The sequence below is a fragment of the Rattus rattus genome, chromosome 8 (genome assembly GCF_011064425.1).
Source record: "Rattus rattus isolate New Zealand chromosome 8, Rrattus_CSIRO_v1, whole genome shotgun sequence".
Lineage (NCBI taxonomy): Eukaryota > Metazoa > Chordata > Mammalia > Rodentia > Muridae > Rattus > Rattus rattus.
The window spans coordinates 54949800-54968617 of record NC_046161.1 but is presented as its reverse complement, the minus strand read 5'-3'; the positions used below and the strand labels follow the sequence as shown (position 1 = coordinate 54968617).

The 18818-nt window shown below is 41.2% G+C and overlaps 1 protein-coding gene across 1 annotated transcript in view; it reads left to right on the top strand.

Annotated features, from left to right (window-relative positions):
• Lrrc49 (leucine rich repeat containing 49) overlaps positions 1-18818 on the top strand; it is a 106471-nt gene that overhangs the window by 19136 nt on the left and 68517 nt on the right. Inside the window, exon 9 of the mRNA XM_032911477.1 lies at positions 18044-18105. Within this exon, the coding sequence (XP_032767368.1) occupies positions 18044-18105 (62 nt within the window). The remainder of the gene's footprint in view (positions 1-18043; positions 18106-18818) is intronic.

Below are 18818 nucleotides of genomic sequence, written 5' to 3'. Positions count from 1 at the left end.
GATGCAGACGCTCAGTGTCTTATGTGGGGGAAATGTCGCCTCTAAGTGAAGCAGCTGGTGCACAGTCACTGAATCCCCATCCCTCACTGAATCCTCGTCCCCTTGTCCTCGGCACTGAATTAGAAAGGATGACAAGGGCTGTTGGTGAGTGACAGCTGAGGGATTGCTGTTCCCAGGAGAGGCTGAGCGCAGATGGAGATGTTCACACGAGTGTCTTTTGGCAGTTCTAAGGCGGCCCCTTGATGTGAAGGGAAGAGTGCTCGGGATTGCAGAGGCCAGTTCTGGTCTCAGCTACTTGACCTCTAACCAGTTGTGTGACCCTGGGTGAAGCACTGGCAGTCTTTGGATCTCAGTTCAGATTTGTCTAAAATGAAGTAACTGGGCTTGTCATTTGTGTCTCTTTGTGCTTGCTGGCTCTAAAGAAGTCATAGCAGTACCTTAGTGTGTGAACAGAATGGGAAGAGATAAATTGTCAGGGCAAGACCTGAGCTCAACTTAAGCAGTGTGATTCTCAACCTGTGGGTCGTGACCCCTTTGAAGGTCAAATGACTCTTTCACAGGGGTGGCCTGTGACATCAGAAAATGCAAATATTTACATCACTATTCATAACAATAGTAAAATTGCACTTATGAAGTAGCAACAAAAATAGTTTTATGGTTGGGGATCACCACCACATGAGGAATTGTGTTAAAGGGTCTCAGTGTTAGGAAGGCCGAGAACCAGTGGACTTGACCGTTGTGCTGTGTTGGCTGGGTTATAACAGTGGGGCTTAAGCCATGAGATGCTTTCCTCCTCACTCCAGGATGGGAGTGTAGGCTCCTCTGCTGTGGCGTCAGGACCTGGGTGCCTGTCCCTTCTTCTGCCCTGCAGGAAGACTTGATGCTATTACTGGAAGTAGGCAACTAAATAGTATCCTGATGCAGAGGCCTTCATGTACTGATACAGAGATGGAATGTACTAGAAGACATCTCCAGCTTACGCTATGATACTACCAAGTATCATCATTTGAAAGCTTCCTTTGTTTCAACACTGTAGAAAATGGATGTCATTCACGCACTTTTAAAGGCACATCCTAACAGGACCCCTTCCTGAGGACAGAGTTCAGTGTGCTCTCTGGAATGCAGAAGTGAGGAACAGATGATGTCTTCTCCCCAAGCTTCTTATGCAGACTGGTTTCACTTCCTCTCTTCCCAGAAAGTCTAAGGCAGCTAGTGCCTATGTCTTTGAGAGAGAGGAGACTTAACCAACTTTCCCAAGACATGGATTTACCGTACAATTTCTGAGTTGTGTCAGGTCCTCTCCTTTTGGATGAAATATTGGAGTTGTCAAGTCCCCCCCAGGCTGGAGGTAATGGTGGGGTGGGGCTGTTTGTTTTCAAAGCTTTCAGACAGGATAACATTGTTGTGTGCTGAGTCTTTGCAAGCTGCTCAGTCAGGACTCTGTCCTCAGGACACTGGGGCTGGGAAGCATCCAAAGAGCCCGGTCAGTTGGGGGCAGAAATCTGCTGACTTAGCATGTCCCTGCCTGGATTTTGGCTTTCCCTTGGAAAGCACATGCTGCTCATCCAGGAACTCACCAAATTGCCGGTGAATGCTGTCTCTGCTGGTCACCTTGGCAGCTGAGACAGCAGCAGCATCTTCTAGAAAGGAAACTGTATCCATTTATGAATCTTAAAAAGACAGCAGTATCATACACATATCCTTCATAATGATATAATGCATGGAACACAGGAAATTGAGTATACCTTTAAGAGTAAAGGTGTAGTTCAGCTCTTTAGTTTAGGTCAATTCTAAAGGATCCTCTACCATTTTAGATTCCCTTTACCTTATTTGTGTTTGTATTGGCAGCAGGTCTTCCTGTATAGCTCTGGCTGGCCTGGAGCTCACATGGGTCTACCTGCCTGTGCCTGCCGAGTACTAGGATTACAGGTGGGAGCTTCCATGCCCTGGCACGCAACCTTTGCATAAAAACCCAAAAGACTTTAAAAATGGAGGTTACATGTTTTTTCTTCATCTTTCCTTGTCCTCAGGGTCAGTTATCAGACTTCTTTCTTTGGGAGGGTGGGAGATTTGGGGTAAGTTGGGTTCTCGTGGTGCCCATGCTTGCCTTAAATTCTCTCTGTAGCCAAGGATTGACCCCACCTAATGTTCCAGCTTCCATATCCCAGGCGCTGAGGTTACAGGTCTGTTCTACCATACTTGTTTTTTTCCTATTTAATGGCTAGTGATCTTAAAGATTTTTTTTTATTAATTTTAATTGTGGGTATACATGCATGAGGAGGCCAGAGGCATCACATCTCTGAAGTAGGAGTTAAAGGTGGTTGTGAGCTGTCTGACATGGGTGCTTGGAACTGAACCATATTCTCTGAAGGTACAGTACATGTTCTTAGCCACTCAGCCACCTTTCCAGCCCTGTCTGGTCATCTTTAGGCAAATGCTCTGTCTTTGAATGACCCCAGATCTTCAGCTGGTCTTTAAAATAAAAGCTCACATTGGGTAATGGCTTGGTGTTTGAGCCCTTCTTTAAGGATAAAGTGTATGAATGTGTGTGTGTGTGTGTGTGTGTGTGTGTGTGTGTGTGTGTGTGTGTGTGTGTGTGTGTCTTTCTCTGTCTCCCTCTCAGTTGGTTATTAGATTGTGTAACTTATGTTGAACACACTGGACAGTCCTTCAGTGGAATGAGTGGAAGGAAAACTGCTGATTTACTAGGTAATTGCTGAAATACACATTTTACTTCGTGCTGGTCATGGTGGTACACGCCTGTAATCTCAGTCCTTGGGATGCAGAAGTGTTGCTATAAAATTAGATTTTTGCTTTATTTTTTCTTGCTGTAGGTGCAGTGCCCCAAGATATCTGGTAGATATCTTGCCAGAAACACACATCCCAACTCCATGGCGGCCCAGTGTTTCTGCCACCACACACTCTCCCAAACTCAATTCTCCACAAGAAAGAACACACAACACAATAACCTCTGATCCAAATGATAAGATATAATTGCCCACCTAAACATACAAAGCCCTATACACATCCATCCCTTAAAAATATTCATAACAACCTGTAAATACACAGAGCGGAATCTTAACATCAGCCTCCATGTTCTCTCGTGACTTCTCCTGCCTTCTTCCCCCGTTCCAGTCTCCTCCTCTTTCCTCAAACTTTTCTCCTGCCCATCCTTCCTTCTCATCCAATGACAGACCTCATTCTATCTTGTACCTGCCTCACCTGTATGACATCATCCCACACAGAGGCAGGTAGATCTCTGTGAGTTCAAGGCCAGCCTGGTCTACAAAGACAGTCTGGAACACCCAGGGTTATTACACAGAGAAACCTTGTCTCAAAAAACTGATTTTTTTTTTTTTAACTTTGTGAGGTAGAAGGACTTTGTTTTAGTTTACTGTGGCCATCACTAACCATGTGCCCATCCCACTCTACAGTAGTACATGCTGTTGAGAGAACAGGTCTGGAGTTCCTTCAGGCAGCTGCTCTGTATGCTTATGTGCTTATGTGCGTGAAGGGGGAGGGCTTGGTTCAGGATTTGCTGTTGAACAGACAGAAGTTTAATTACACACCCACCTGATGTGCTTCATCATGTGACTCAGGCCTGATCTTTGCATTTTTGCATGTCCAGAATGAGTATGACTGTCATGGTCACCGCTTGCTGGAGTGAAGAACTATATCAAGTGCAGTACTCCTCTTGTGGTTCCCACGGAAGTCCCTCTGATCAGGGCCATCCAGGAAGTTCCATCAGCTTCCTGAACTTCATCCAAAATGTTCATCTGTCCATGATAACTCTCCTGCATTCTCAATATTTGAGAATTTACTCACATTGAAACAATAGTTTTATTCTGCTCTGAGAAGGAAATACGTTACCTAGGAACAGAGACCTCTCATGCACTCAGTGTCAGGACTCGTGTTTGTTTGACACTCTTTTCTTGGAAAGCGGGTCAGTGTCAAGCTCTTTTGTTTCCATGGTGTTGTTCCCTTTTACAGATTAAAGCTTGGGTGTGTACTCAGGCCTGTACTCCCAACTCTCAGGAGGCTGAAGAGGCAAGAACTTTACCATTCTAGGCTACATGGTGGCTTCCAGCTCAGCATGAGCTGGAGTGAGACTCTGCTTCGAGAAAAAAAATCATAAAATACCCTTGTAACATAACATCAGTGTTGGTAGCTCTCAGCCAGCCTAATAAATGAAACCCTTTGGAGCACAGCCCAGGCCTCTGGTTCCCTTCTGTGCTGCTCTGCCTTCACAGAGGTAGCCCTGGTTCTGAGTTCAGGCGTCGCTTACTCTCCACACTTCTGTTTCCGTCTCCTTTTCTCTTCAGTGCTAGGGATCAGCCCCAGGGCTTCACACACTCTAGTCAGAACTCACACTAGTCAGAACCATGCTACCTCCCAGCTCCACTCAATATGTTTTATTTTTAATTTTCTAAAAACACATAGGAATTGGCTTTTATGATTTTAAGCACTTTTTGCATGACACTGACTCACGTATGTATCTTCTGTGTCCTGCTTTTGTTGACACCATGCCTCGAGATTCACCCACTTTAATACTGGCTATATAGTGTTCCATCTTATGGTTTTGATTCCCAGTAATCATAATGTTTAAGATTTTTCATTATTTCACGTGGCACAAATAACATTCAATACCATGTGCACATGTAGACAGCACTTTTAAAAGGCTTTGCTGCAGTCGAGAATAACAAGTCACTATTGAAGCATGGCTGCTCCACACATGTCCACATGGTCCCATTATGGGGACTGAAAACACTCCAAGGATGCATGCCTGCCTCTTCTTGTTCTTCCCTCATTTGTTCTTTTCTTCTCATTGAAAACATTGCTCTGAAGATAACCTGGTTACCTCAGCCCGTCACCTGATTTCTTGACCAATGAGAAATTGGTTCTTTGCTTCCTGCTTCCTTCTTTAAAACAATAGTTAGATTATTTTCCATGGAGGGAGCGGCAGGAAGATTATATGAGACAGAAGATCAGAGTTTGCTGTGAGACTGCCTTCTAGTAGTGTCAGAAGCTGTACCCATAAAGTCTCACCAATATGACTGCCCAGACATGAGCTGAACAATAGACATGGAAATCCCACGAGTACTCAGCCTTAGCCAGAGAACTAGAGGCAACTAGGGATGCCGGAAGTGGGAGAAGTAGTCTTCTCCAGAGACGAGCACACCGATTAGCTCTCTGTGGAAGGAAGCACAGGAACCATGAGATGTAAAATCATTGTCAGTTGTCTCGAAACCCCACAGAGGGCTGACATGCTTTTTGCTATGAAAATTTTGTTAAAGTTGATTTGATACTGTTAGTGTCATACAGAATCATTGTTGATTTTTGTTCATTGACGTTGTCTATAACAACCTTGCTTTGAGCACGTATTCTATTAATATGTCTGCACATTATCTAAACTGGTGTTCCATTTAGACTTTTGGGTGTTTTTTTGGTGATTATAGTAAAAAACATTAATAAATCCTGGCACAGGGTTTTTTCCTGCCTTCGGCCATTTATGTTTCCGGATGAAAGACACATATAGCTTTTATATTTTAGCAAGCCTTAAACAGCACAATAACTGGGAAACTGCCTGCCCTCCATGCTGTTAAAATCCACTTTCAAGTTACTACTTAACTAATTTCTATGTTCCATCTTGCTTGCTCTTAACCCAATTGGGCAGCCCTTTTGGCCATGTTCTCCTGGTCCAGAGGCCATGGCTGCTCTCCTCCATTCTGCATGTTGTTCTTCTTCCATAGCCATCTCTTCTCTCCTCTCTCCTGTACCTCTTCTCTATCTGACAGCTGCTGCTGCTTCTTTCCTTTCTTGTGGTCTCTACCTCTTCCACCCTTGTCCCCCTCCCCCAAAAATCTAAAACCCTCCTATGTCTCTTCTCCCTTGCTCCTGGCTGCTGGCATCTTTATTTACCAATCAGAGTTAACTGGGGGCAGAGTCCCTCAGGCTATGTGCAGACTCCGGCTCTTGGAAGCCAGCACTTAGCATTACAATAGACAGTAAAGGATAGAACCTCTCTTTCCTTCTAAACAGTCTGTGTTCACTGTAGGAGCCTGTGTGAAAGGTCTGAGAGGCAGGTAGTGAGTAGAGGAATGGAGTTAACTCCTTCACAGGAGGAGCCTGCTGCCCTTCTGCTGTGTAAGGATATATGGGAGGAACCGTCAAGTGAAGGCCCCTCACTAGATACTGAATGTGATTGTTTTGTGTTCCACTGAGCTAGAAGAACCTTTAGCATGAGGCTGAATCAAAAGAGCAGGTGGATTCTTGGATTATTTCTGATTTTAAAGAAACTGTATTGCATGTAGCTGTTGTTGGAGGCTGACTTTGTATGGAGCTCTGTGCAGACAGCATCCTGCATCAAGTAGTAGGGTTGTTTTGAAGTGTGTGATGATCTTTATGTTTGTTGGAGTAGAACTAAATCCCAAGGATGTACACATTCAGGCTACATTCATTAGCTGCCATTTATCAATTGGAAGGAACTGTATGTGGTGCATGCATATGGGTGTGTGGGTAGAGTGCCTGTCTGTGTACATGCAGAGCAGAACAGGACTTGGAGCGTACTGCACTGAGTACCCGTCAACCATGATGGTTGTGTACGACCATGCCAGCTTTTTACCTGGGGCTAGGGATCCAGAGTTAGGTCTTCATGCTCACAGCACAAGACTCAACGTCCCTCCAGCCCATGAAGTTGTCTTCTGTTTCAATTTACTTTGAGTTTACATTATGACTAATAATTGGATTTTGTTAAAATATTTTTATATAGGTCATATTAGATGTCACTCTTTCTCACATGGAAAAACTCAGATCCTTAGGCCATCTTGCTCACATATTCTAGGCTGTAGTTTGTGCACAGTCCTGAAGGCTTTTTTTTTTTTTTTTTTGAAGCTGGGGACTGAACCCAGGCCCTTGTGCTTGCTAGGCAAGCGCTCTACCACTGAGCTAAATCCCTAACCCCGTCCTGAAGGCTTTTGCTGAGGTTGTTGGTAATAGTTACATCTACACTTCATGACATGACCCACAATTCCTTTCCTCTTACCTTTCTGGTTCTGATGCTGTGATGCTTGGCCCACCACAGATGGATTGCAGAAGGCCCTGAACTTGCATATCCTTTGATTTTCCACTTTGCTTCTATACTTAGAAATCTCCAGATGGGAGGTAAATGTAATGCCTTCCTCAGCCATTTAGTGGGAGTTAATTGGCAGTTGGCTGGGTGGGTTTGACTTTGGCTGGGCACAGTCTTGGCTGTTTTGATAGTTTCCTATAATATAAGGACACTTGTCTTTGTTGTTTTCATTTCAGTCACTCTATCTATATTCCTGCCCCCATTGTCACTTCTAATAATGTTTTACTTAGGATTTCATTTTTCTTGAGGAATATTGTTTATTTCAATAGTTCTTTCAAAGAACCAGCTTTTGGGTTTCCTGAACATCTTTATAGCCTTTAAAAACCATAATTTTGTTGACTTCTCCCTCCACCCCCTCATCTCTCTTTAGTTTTTAGTATTTATTTTTATAATCTCAGCATTTATAGATATAGCTTCTTTCCAAGAGCCACTCTTATTTTCTAACTACAGATCTTGAATTTTGTAGTCTTTGCCATAATCATTGCTAGCAGGAGGATCAGGGTCTTTTCAGACAGGGTCTTCCTGTCTTGCCCAGGCAGGCCTAGAATCCACAATCCTCTCGCCTGTAGGCCTGGGCCAAGGCCTACATCTGTCTGTTGTTGGAGGCCGACCTTGTATGGAACTCCATGCAGGAAGAATCCTGCATCAAGTATGGTTGTTTCCAAGTGTGTGATGATTTTCATGTTTGCTGGAGTAGAACTAAATTCCAAGCATGCTTGCATGCCTGCATTCACAGGTACACATGCATGCATGAACACATACATGTACACTATAAATATTTTTTAATTAAAAAATGAAATAGTCTTTTCCCCCAGCGCCGGGGATGAACCCATGAAGGCAAATGCTCTACCTCCAGCCCCTTGAATATTTTTTATCATTATCATTTAATTCAAAGTATTTTCAAACACTATGTTTTGGCTGCATGTGGTTTGAGGAAAAAAATATGCGTACAATTTATTCAAGGAGTATGGAGGTAGGGGTGAGCATGCAAAGGCCAGAGGAGGATAGTATGTACTTTTCCCTGTCACTTTCCATCCTGGGTTTTGAGATAGCATTTGTCACTGAACTTGAAGCCTGATGAGGGCCAGCTCCCTATGGTCTTCTTTCCTGTCAGTTCTCTTTGAGGCAGTGGAGGGGGAAGAGTGTCAGCAGAGGGTAAGAATTTTATCTTAAGAGATATAGGAATAAGACTTTGGTCTTATGAGGGATTTAGGGTTACTGTATAATAATTAAAAGTTTACTTATCTAAATCAGTTATCTTGCTACTGTAGCTGACCTGCCTTCTTTGTACCTCTGCAGTCTCTGATACTTAGCACCTCATCCTAAAACAGCAAAGGATTAAGTAAAATAGTCTTTGTCTCAGCAGGAACTGCATGGCTCTAACTTTCAGCCTGCTAGTCGGAAGTTGCAGGAAGGAAAAGGGACACTTTGAAAAGTGACTTTAGTGTTTATTTCTACATTGTAAAAAGTTTCCTATGAAAGCTCTCTAAGAAAAAGGGGGGAAACCAGAATGAATGAAAAAGGTGAATAAGTGTAAATTTGCTCTCCTCTATTTGTCCTCGGCACTTATACATCTAGCAGAATACATGATCACATGGTAAAGCATTCATCACAAGTTTACATATAAATTAAAATCATAAGTGGAATAAGAAGTTTACAACAGTGAACGATTACATGCTTATCCATTAGGAGTACTCCTCACCTGCCACAGCTCCACAGGTTCATTGAGGGGTAAAAACCATCACTAGGCTGTTAGTGAAGTTTGTGTAGATAAACCCAGTCAACATTTTATCTTCTGTCCTAGCACTTATAATAAATCATTAGTTCCCTTTTTATGACCTTTGGCTAATGGTTTTACAATCTCTTGGAATGTACTCTTGAGTAGTAGAATGCCTGATTCCTATCAAGAAGCAATTAACACATGGGAGACTGGCAGAGTTCTCACTGCAGTTTTAACTATTAGAAAGGACCTAATAGCAGTCCCACTATAAAAGAGCTTAATAAATACTAATATAATTTTAGGAAATTTTTTAGGACCAAATTTTAGTCGGGGTTGGGGACCACTCAGTGGTAAGACTTGCCTAGGAAGGCGCAAGGCCCTGGTTCGGTCTCAAAAAAAAAGAACAAAAAAAAAAAAAAAAAAAAAAAAAAAGACTTAAGAAGTCATATATTTGCCTATATAGCATTACTATAAAGTAGTACATTGTTGTCGTTCTGCAGAGATCTGCTCAAAAGAGTGGGCTAATACCTAGTGATTATTATATACATTTTGATATTAACAGGAAAAGCATATTTTTTCCTAAAATGATTTTTGCTGGGCCTTGTCTGGAAGAGCAAATCTGTCACGGATTATTTTAATCTGAGGCAGACCATCTCACGCAGATCACCTTCTAGTTTTTTATTAGCTTGCTGGCTCCTGATAGAAGCCCACTGCTTCAGCTAGACAGACTTGACAGAAAAGTTCCAGGATCTGCTTGTTTCTACCCTGCAATGCTGGGTTACCGGTGTGCCACTGAATGTCTGACTCCTACATGGATGCCAGAGATTGCTTTCATAGCAAGTGGATTACCACTGAGACCTTTTCCCAAGCCCCTGGATTATCTTTTTACTTTTTGAAATATGTGATTTTCTTATTCATTTTATCATAGCTGTCTTTTCTAATTTAAGGGCTTTATGTTTAGTGAATATGGATTGGTATTATGAAGTTTGTTATATTGCCTATCTTGTCAACAATATTTATCTATTACATGATCAGTATTTTGAATTATGTGCTAAAAAATATAACTTTGAAATTGATATTTCTTCCTGGCAAATTGTCTCTTTTATTGTTTTGTGTTCGTGCTCTTGATTACTTCCAACCTTATTGGGCAATATTGTAGGAGCATGTGCTGTGTGTATTCATAGGTCTTCAACCCAAGCATACACAATAAATACAGCATTGTGACCTACATTCTCCAACTTAAATACAAATTCTCAGACTGTGGTTTTGGTTGGTTGTTTTTTTGGGTTTTTTTTTGGAGCTGTGCATTCTTTATGACTCCTTCCCTCAGTGCTGAGAGCTCATCTTTCCTTCTGTGATGACCCTCCAAAGGGCACATGAGCTTACTCTAATGACCAGGACAGTTTAGGCAAGCTTATACAGAGAGACAGTCTTCTAAGTGACAGGATAGTGCTCTGCATAATTGAAACAGTACCCTGTCTTCAGAAGGGACAGGACTAGATCAGGAGGAACCTAAGCTCAGTGGGATAGATGGTTTTGCAGGAAGTGACCGTACTTCCATCTACTCCTATAATTAAGCACAGGCTGTAGTAAAAGGAGCACAGCCATATTTGTGCACTCTGTTCTATGCTACCACTGAGGTAGGCTCAGAGAGGCTGCCTGTGCCCTGCCAAACAGTGCAGAGGGAAAGAGGAGAAGCTGAGCAACTCTGAAATGGATAAAAGAAGTTTCAAAGTAAGAAACTGTCAATAGTTCATATTTTATTATTTATTAATTATTTTATTTAATTTATTCATTTATTTTATTTGTTTGTTTATTTTCATTTTTGTTTTGTGAGGCTGGGGAAGGGGAATTGTATCCCAGCATTGGTGTGGAAGTCAGAAAACAATTTGTCAAGATTCAGATCTCTCCTAACATCATACTGTAACCCAGCGTTGTAGAGTAGACACAAGCAGATCTTGGAAGTTCTCTGTCAAGTCCATCTAGCCTAAGCATTGAGCTTCAAGTTCAGTGAAATGAACTCAGGTCATCAGCCTTGGTGGAGCACCCTACACAGCTCTGCTTTATTTGTTGCATATTATAGATACACAGAATGAGTGGTCACTACCTGGGACTGTTTTAGACAGGAAGGAGCTTCTATAGCATACTGCATCCTCCATGGTCCCACATTGCTGAGGACTTTCCTCTAGACTTGATTGAGTTATAGATGCAATAAAATATATCATCTTAGCTATATAATTCAATGTGTTTTTATTCTTTTATAACTGCTAGCCAGATCAAGATGTCTGAAATGTTCTATTCCAGAAAGTTCTCCTATACCTCCCTTTCTAGTCAGTTCTGTCTATACTCTATAGGTACTCTGATATCTGTCTCTGGGTAGTTTTGTCTACATTGGTACTTTATATAAAGTGTGTACAACTGCATATCATGTCATAGCATGTCATGTGTGCTTGGAAATGTAGTCTTAGGTGGTTTTGTCATTGGATTAACATCATAGACACTATATGAAAGCCTGGGTGGTATGGGCTGTACACACTGAGGTTATACTCTGTGCGTAGTCCTTAGCTGTGAGGCCATTGTGTAGTACATGAGCAGATAAACAGATTCTTCCTCATGCTTTTTGACAGTCATCATTTGTGTTTATCATAGTTTTTCACTTGTTGGTTGGATTCCACTGGAGAAAAGCCATCATAGCATTTGCTTGCTTGTTTTCCAATCTTCTTTCTGTTTTTCTTTTTCTTTTTCTTTTTTTGGCTTGTATAAAGATACTATGGATAGCGTTCATATTTTTATTTATCTATTTATTTTAGTGGACCTAAAGCCCTATTTCTCCTAGGTAGAAACAAAGGAATGTGTGTGTGTGTGAATTAATCAGAATCTGGCTAATTTATTGGAAATGCTAAATTTATCAGAAACAGTTGGCACTGAGCATCTGTGTAATTCATTTCTGTAATTCTTACCGTTTTAGATTTGCACTTGCTTTATAAGTTAAAGGCACCAGTGTCTTTCAAACATTTTGTCCATCATCTCTGATGAAGTATCAGTCTAGACTATTGATGATATGTTATCTGACAGTCTAGATTCAACTCTCTCTCTCTCTCTCTCTCTCTCTCTCTCTCTCTCTCTCCCCCTCCTCCCCCCCCCCTCTCCCCTCCCCTCTCTCTCTCTGTGTCTCCTATGGTTATATCTATCTCTCCCTCTGTCTATCTCTGTCTCAGTATCTGTCTAGATGTCTACAGAGAGTCCATTTTTCATGGCTTGTTCTTTTCACTTTTTAAAAACAACTTTTGGTATGTGGAAGCTTTCAGGTTTGATGGCATCATCTGTACCTTGTCCCCTCTGTCATCAGTGTCTTCTGTGTCCTGTCTGAGGACTCTTCTTCCCACTGCAGAGTCATGACTGTGTTATCCAGTGTTCTAGAAGGTTTACAACTTTATCTCTTCATTCAGGACTATGAGCTACCTTTAATTAACTTCCATGTGCTACAAGATAGTAGGTGAGAGTTCATTTTATCCAGATATGGTTATCTATTTTCTTGGCTATGTTTAATTGAAAAGACCTATTTCCCCAAGAAAATGAAGCATCATGTTTATCAAATAAGTGCTAATTAAAATGAATTTCTCTGGAGCCACTCTCTTCTCCCACTCACTGGTCTACCACTGTGCTCAAAGCATTTCCCATAGACTCACAATCTATGATACTGTTACATTTTCAGCATGTTTTCTTTGTATAATTTCCTTTTAGTACATAAGAACGTTGTGTAAAGAGCATGGGTAAGTAATCTGCAAATACTACTCAGTCGCCATGAAAACTTCTCTGGGATAGGCTGCCCCATCACAGGTTCACCATCTTTATTTTTCCAGGTGCTATGTAGATTTGAAAATAATCATAATTTTTGTTAACACACCTATAGGAACATTCTGTGTCTGCATTTTCATAAAGAGTACCTTCAGTTTTTTTCTACTAAACCACTCAGAATATAGTGCAGTCTGTCTCATCATATTGCTTATATCTTAATCTCTCTTTATAATTTCTGTCATTCTAATTCTCCTAGGTTCATCTCTGCATTCTTATTGCTTCTCTAGTTATACCTTGAAATTAACTCTTTAGAAAGCAAACTCTTGGGGTTGGGGATTTAGCTCAGTGGTAGAGCGCTTGCCTAGGGAAGCGCAAGGCCCTGTTCGGTCCCAGCTCGAAAAAAAACAAAAAAAAAAAAAAAAAAAAAAAAAAAGAAAAAAAAGCAAACTCTTATTTAATAATCTGATTTTCAATCTTAAGTAGTAATTGCCTTTTTGTCTTCTAGAAGTTATGCACCACACTTCCATAAACTTTCCAGTTTCTTCATTCCTGATGCTGTGTTTTCCTTATGTCTCCTATAAGCCTCAAGTGTAGATGTAGCAGTTCTTTTCTTTACACCTTGGTGTTTCTGCCCAGTCTTCCTATGGTGATTTTTTTCCTGTTGAAGTTAGTGTTTTTGATAGTCAGACACAACAAAGCGTGAGTTACTCTGGGTCTCCCTGACAGCTTAGTGAGGAGCCCTAGAGGGCTGCACGCCAGGCTCCACTTTTGTCAAGGTTTGTTTTTTTTTTTTTTTTTGTTTTTTTTTTTGACCCAGCTTGTAATGTAAGTTTCAGGTCCATATTCAAATACAGGAAGGCCATAAATTATGAGATAGAGGTACTGAGTCATTTTCCTCATAGTGAATAAAGTGGTGCTTCTAGAGTCTAAGGGAGAAACTCCCTAGTTAGCATCAGCACCCATTTTCTTTTTTTTTTTTTTTTTCTCTTTTGTCTATGAACATTTATTGGGAGCTTTCCTGGGTACCAGGAACTTATCGGTGGATGCAACAGACAGATTCCTACTTTCCTGGAGCTGCTTTCTCAATAGAGTAGATAAACACAGGATAAAGAAGGCAGCACATGAGGTGAGGGGTTTGAAAAGGAGGAAGGAGGGAAACTTAGAACCTAGTGGAGCGATGTAGAACACCCAACTGATTTACTGTTTCTGAAGGGCAGCACTCGAGAGAGGACCCCTCAGCGCCGTCTCTTCCCCTAACTCTGTACACAGGACCATCCGTCTTTCACAGCACCCATTTTCTAGTCTGATTTTTAATGCCTCCTTGAATGTTTTTCTGGGTGAGATTATAACAGTATATTATGAAAATCGGATTAGAAAAGCAGGATACAGCTAGATTGATTGATGTCAATTGCCATAGAAAGGGTAGGAAACTGGAAAAGCAGCTAAGAATATTAATGCCTTTCTGAAACACGAGCAGACGTATGGTGAGAACGATGTATAGATGGCTTAGTAGTTACAGCCTTGGATAACACATGTGTGTCTGTCGCAAAGAGAAGGCTGTAGCAGTTAACTTGGAATTAATTTAGTCTTTTAATGAATACTGTTTTCTCTTTTTTCTGTTCTCAAACATGCTCAATAAATTCATTTATAACTTTTCAAATTGAAATAATTTCTGCTATGCATATTGTACTCTGACTTTTTTAAATAACAGAAACAAGAATAAAGGTTGTTTTCTTCCAGTCCTCTTTGCCCTGTTTGCTGCATTGCCACACCCTGTGTCTTCACCTTGCTTCCTCCTTATTCCTCTGTAGGAAGAGTCACTAAGAATAGCCCGAGTAATAGACATTCTACACAGGCAGACTGCTGAGTCACGAGTAATGGATGCTCCATACAGGCAGTTTGCTGAGTCATCCAGTTCTGTTACAGAGTTAGGGAATATGGAGACCACCGTTGAGCAGAGGAGACGAGTTCATCTGCAAAGTCATAATTTTTTAGAAAAATCAGGATTTCTAATCTCCTCATCAGTCGTAGAGCTCAGAATTTCAGTTCTATTTTCAGCAGTATTATATTTTAAAACTATGTTAAATGTCTTAAATCATACTTCAGAAGTTGTGGAATACAATTTCCAGTAGATTTTAAGTACAAGAAATGTAAGGTGATGAGCAATTAATGACGTGCTCTGTAAATATTTCTGTGGGTATCAGTATTTTCTTTCCCTGCTGATGTATATTAATATTTTAGCTGTGCCGCCATAGTTCTCTGTGTGAAAGAGTTACCTCCAAAAGAGATGTGTTGCAACTGTTGAGCCCTTGACGATAACATTGTCATGTTGGTTTTTCCTTAAAGAGAAAAGACTTGAGCATCCTGCCTCAGTGTAGTCTTGATTTGAGTTCTGAAGGTGAAGGCAGGGTATTTATTGACAGCTACCCGAGGGAATCCAATACTTAATGTCAGCTCTGAAATCATATACATACAAGTAATGTTATAGCAGCTGAGCCAGTTGTATTTATACATTTAGGACTATATGCATGTAACAACAGTTAAAGAAAAAGAAGCTATGAATTTGAGGAGGATCCATGAGGGAAGGGGGAAATGATAATGACATTTAAGTTTCAAAACTTAAAAAATTTCTTTAAACAACAACAAAAACAACTTACAAAGTCTTAAAAAGAAAATAAAGATGTTTATAAAGAAACAGAGGCTAAATTTAAGGGGCTGGAGAGACAGCTCTGTGGTTAAGAGCACTGGCTGCTGTGTTAGAGAACTCAGGTCAGTTTTCAGCACCCAGCTGGACGTTCATAACTGGCTGTAGCTCTCGTCCTGGGGATGCAATGCTCTTTTCTGGCCTTCAAGGATGGGCACGAATCACGCACCTGGTCTGCAGAAGACAGAGCATTCATAGAGAAATAAATACAATAGAACAAAAAATTTGAATACTCTATAAAAACAAGGCCTTAATGTAGGCCTTTTAATGCTCAGTTAAAATCAATACATTTTTGATATAGCAGACTCAGATTATTAGACACAGTAAATGAGTTTTTTTCAAAGTTAGTCTTGGACCACTGTGTTGAACTTCAGTAAGTTTTTGTTTGTTTGTTTTTCTGGAATTAAAACTAATTTATTTATGTTTTAATTGAGGGTTCAGATGTTGATACCAAAGCTCCCCTGAATGTAGTAACATTGCCTCTCTATGGTCAGAACTTCACATGATCTGTTCTATCTGTCTCTAGAGCTGTCCCTCCCAGGACCCTCTGTGCTTGTCTGAGGGAGGCTGTGTGAGCTTGCCCTTGATCCCTGCCATGTGGACATTACCAGGTTACTCTTTATCTCTCTGGGTGGCGAATCCTGCTAACAGAGTCTTACAGAATTTCTGTTTCTGAAGTATTTCTTCTTGTTAGAAGGGCCATACCTTAGTAGTTTCTAACAGGTCTTTTCCTAAAGAAATTCATGCCTAGAAATTTATGACAAATATTTTTTTATCTGTTATAATATTATAATTTTGCTATGAAAATATATCTTAAAGTTTTTAGGAAAATTAAAAAACAGTCATTTTCTCTTGATGTTAAATTTGGAACAACAAAAGCATTGTGGGTAATTATTCTACTTTTTGAAGTCCTGGAAAGGCTAAGAAGTGGTTATTGAGATATATGTAAACTATATTCAAATTTTTAGTTTTCTTTTTTGTGAATTTTTTTTAACTATTAAGAAATGATAGTTAATGGTTTTGAAAACTTGGTAAGCTTCTGCCAAAATTCATTTCATAAAAAAAGGTAAATATAAAACTTATACTTTAGTCAAAAAACCCTTAATATGTCCCTAAAATTAATTTGAGTTTGTACTTTAATTTCAAAACGATTATCTTACAAGGAGTGTGCCTGCTCTGCCTGTGGCATGGAGAGACAGTAAGACTACAGTAACTCTCAGGATCTGTGTGCACTGCGTGCAGTCCCCACTGGTGCCAGCAGTGCTTGTGCCCAGGTGGAACCAGGAGGAGTCTGGGGGTGAGAGAGTGGAGAGAGGGCTTTCAGGTTGGCTCTGACTTCTGTTTCTGGAGAGATACAAAAGCAGCATCCATTTCCTGTGGGAAACAAGGTCCTGTGAAGCCTGCACTCCTCCTTCTTAATTGTGGGAAAGTCAAAAAGAGATGGCTTAAGAGATGATTCTAGAAGTTTGCCAATTTACACAGCCCATCATTCACGAGGGAAGATCGGTCTGCTGTCCTGTTTTCTACACTTTTACTTCTACCATGGAAAGATATAGAAACTACCTCCTTACCTTTATGGATCAGGGTTTTCAGAGAAGCCTGAGAATGACAGTTACTACAGAAGGAAGACACTGTACTAGAAATGAAATGGTTTTACATAGGAAGTAGCAGAGTCTGGAATATCCTGTCCCAGCCTCTGAGGTTGTGTGGCCATCCTGCTAGGCCACCCTCCACCTTCCAGCCCACCTTCACCCTGATATTCCACTTTCTACTCTAACAGCCCACCCTCCACCCTGATAACCCACCGTCCAATATGCCAGTCTGCCCTTGTTCTGCACTTGTAACAGCGTCATCTGCTGTCTTCTCTCCGTTGAGTCAGATTACTCTACTTCCTTAGCAGAGGCTATTCCTCTAGTATGGTTTTTTTTTGTTTTTTGGTTTTTTTGGAAGGTTTTTTTTGTTGTTGCTTTTTTGGGAGGGGGGTTGTGGTTGTTGTTTTGCCTAGTGAAATTGAGTGTATTTATTTTGTAATTTTTTCAGTCATCTGAGCCTAATCTTTCAGAATTGGCTAAGAGCAACTTTTAAAAATACTGCAGGAACATTTTTTAGCACATGCTTAAGCATACAGTCTAAACCTTCAGTCTGTGCCTAGATTAGGAGCTGACCTTACAGTGCCAGTGACATTATGATCTGCTTTTAGTTGGTGGTGGTTGTCCCTGTATTATGTCTTTATAACTGAGTGATCTGTTAACGACAGTTTGAGAATAATGAGGCGAACGGCTTTGGAATTTGCATCATTGTTTGGAAAGCTTTTGAATGTATCCTTTTAAAAAGTGACTTTGAACAAGCCCTGATCACACCGCCTGTGCTACAGTAAATGCTGAAGTAGCATCCTGGCATCCTTCCCAAAAGCACGCTGAAGGGAGCCAGCCGCAGTGATCCCTGCTTCCTCCACGGCTTTGTACCTTGCTAGCGCTGGTGCAGCTTGCTCTGCGGATGTGCTGACACCCTCCCACTCGCTTGTTCTGCTGCAGCAAAGAATGGATCTCCGAGTCCACTAGAGATGAAGGGTGTAGCAAGGTTGCAGGAGGGGGAAAGACAGGAATATCTTCCAGCAGCTGAACAGGGAGGCATTTTAGTACGGTATTTTTTTCTTTCAACTGATAAATTTTTTCTTTCTGTTATTTTGTAGAGAGATGTGGATAATTTGCCCTGCCTCCAACGCCTCTTCCTCAGCTTCAACAATATAACTAGGTAGGTGGCAACTCCCGACTCATTACTAGATAACTTGTCTGTGTGGGCTCTAATGCGCTGAGATGTCAGTGCTGGGGAGAGCGTTACTGTCTTGAAAGGTTTCACATTTGAAAAACGGGGGACCGCCCATGACAAAGTTCTTTGTTGGGAAAAGGAAGCTCTTGTGTTTTCTGCCTCTGTTGCTAAAGATGATGCAGTTAGCAGAGTAGGCCTTTCTTTAGTTATGCTGGTGGGCTGCATGGAGCTGTCAGTGTGGATTTGCTGTCCTTTGTTTGACAGCCACTGCTTTAGTCAGTTGAATTAGTTTCTTTCATAAATTATCATCGGCATTTTGTACCGCCACTGAGCAGTTTTGATAAAGCAGGCTATAATTGTCACTGAGCTGCATGGGAATTAGGCCGTGCCTGCCTTCTAAGTGAGTCTCTGCTGAGGATGGATGCTGCTGAGAGGGTCATGAGACTACACAAATGCACACATTTTGCTTTGCATGACATGTTGCCCAGTGTTAGTGTGGGAGGCTAGAGAACTGAAGCAGAGGCAGAAGGACCTCCTTCCCTACTCACTTTCCTTTTTCCTTCCCTCTGCCTCTGTTTGAACTTGACTTTCCCTCTGCTTTTTAGTTTCTCTTTAAGGCTGATCAAGGATATCTATTAAGTTTAAACATATGGCTCTTCCTGGACCCCAGGGCTGTGCTCCTTAGGACCAGAAACCAT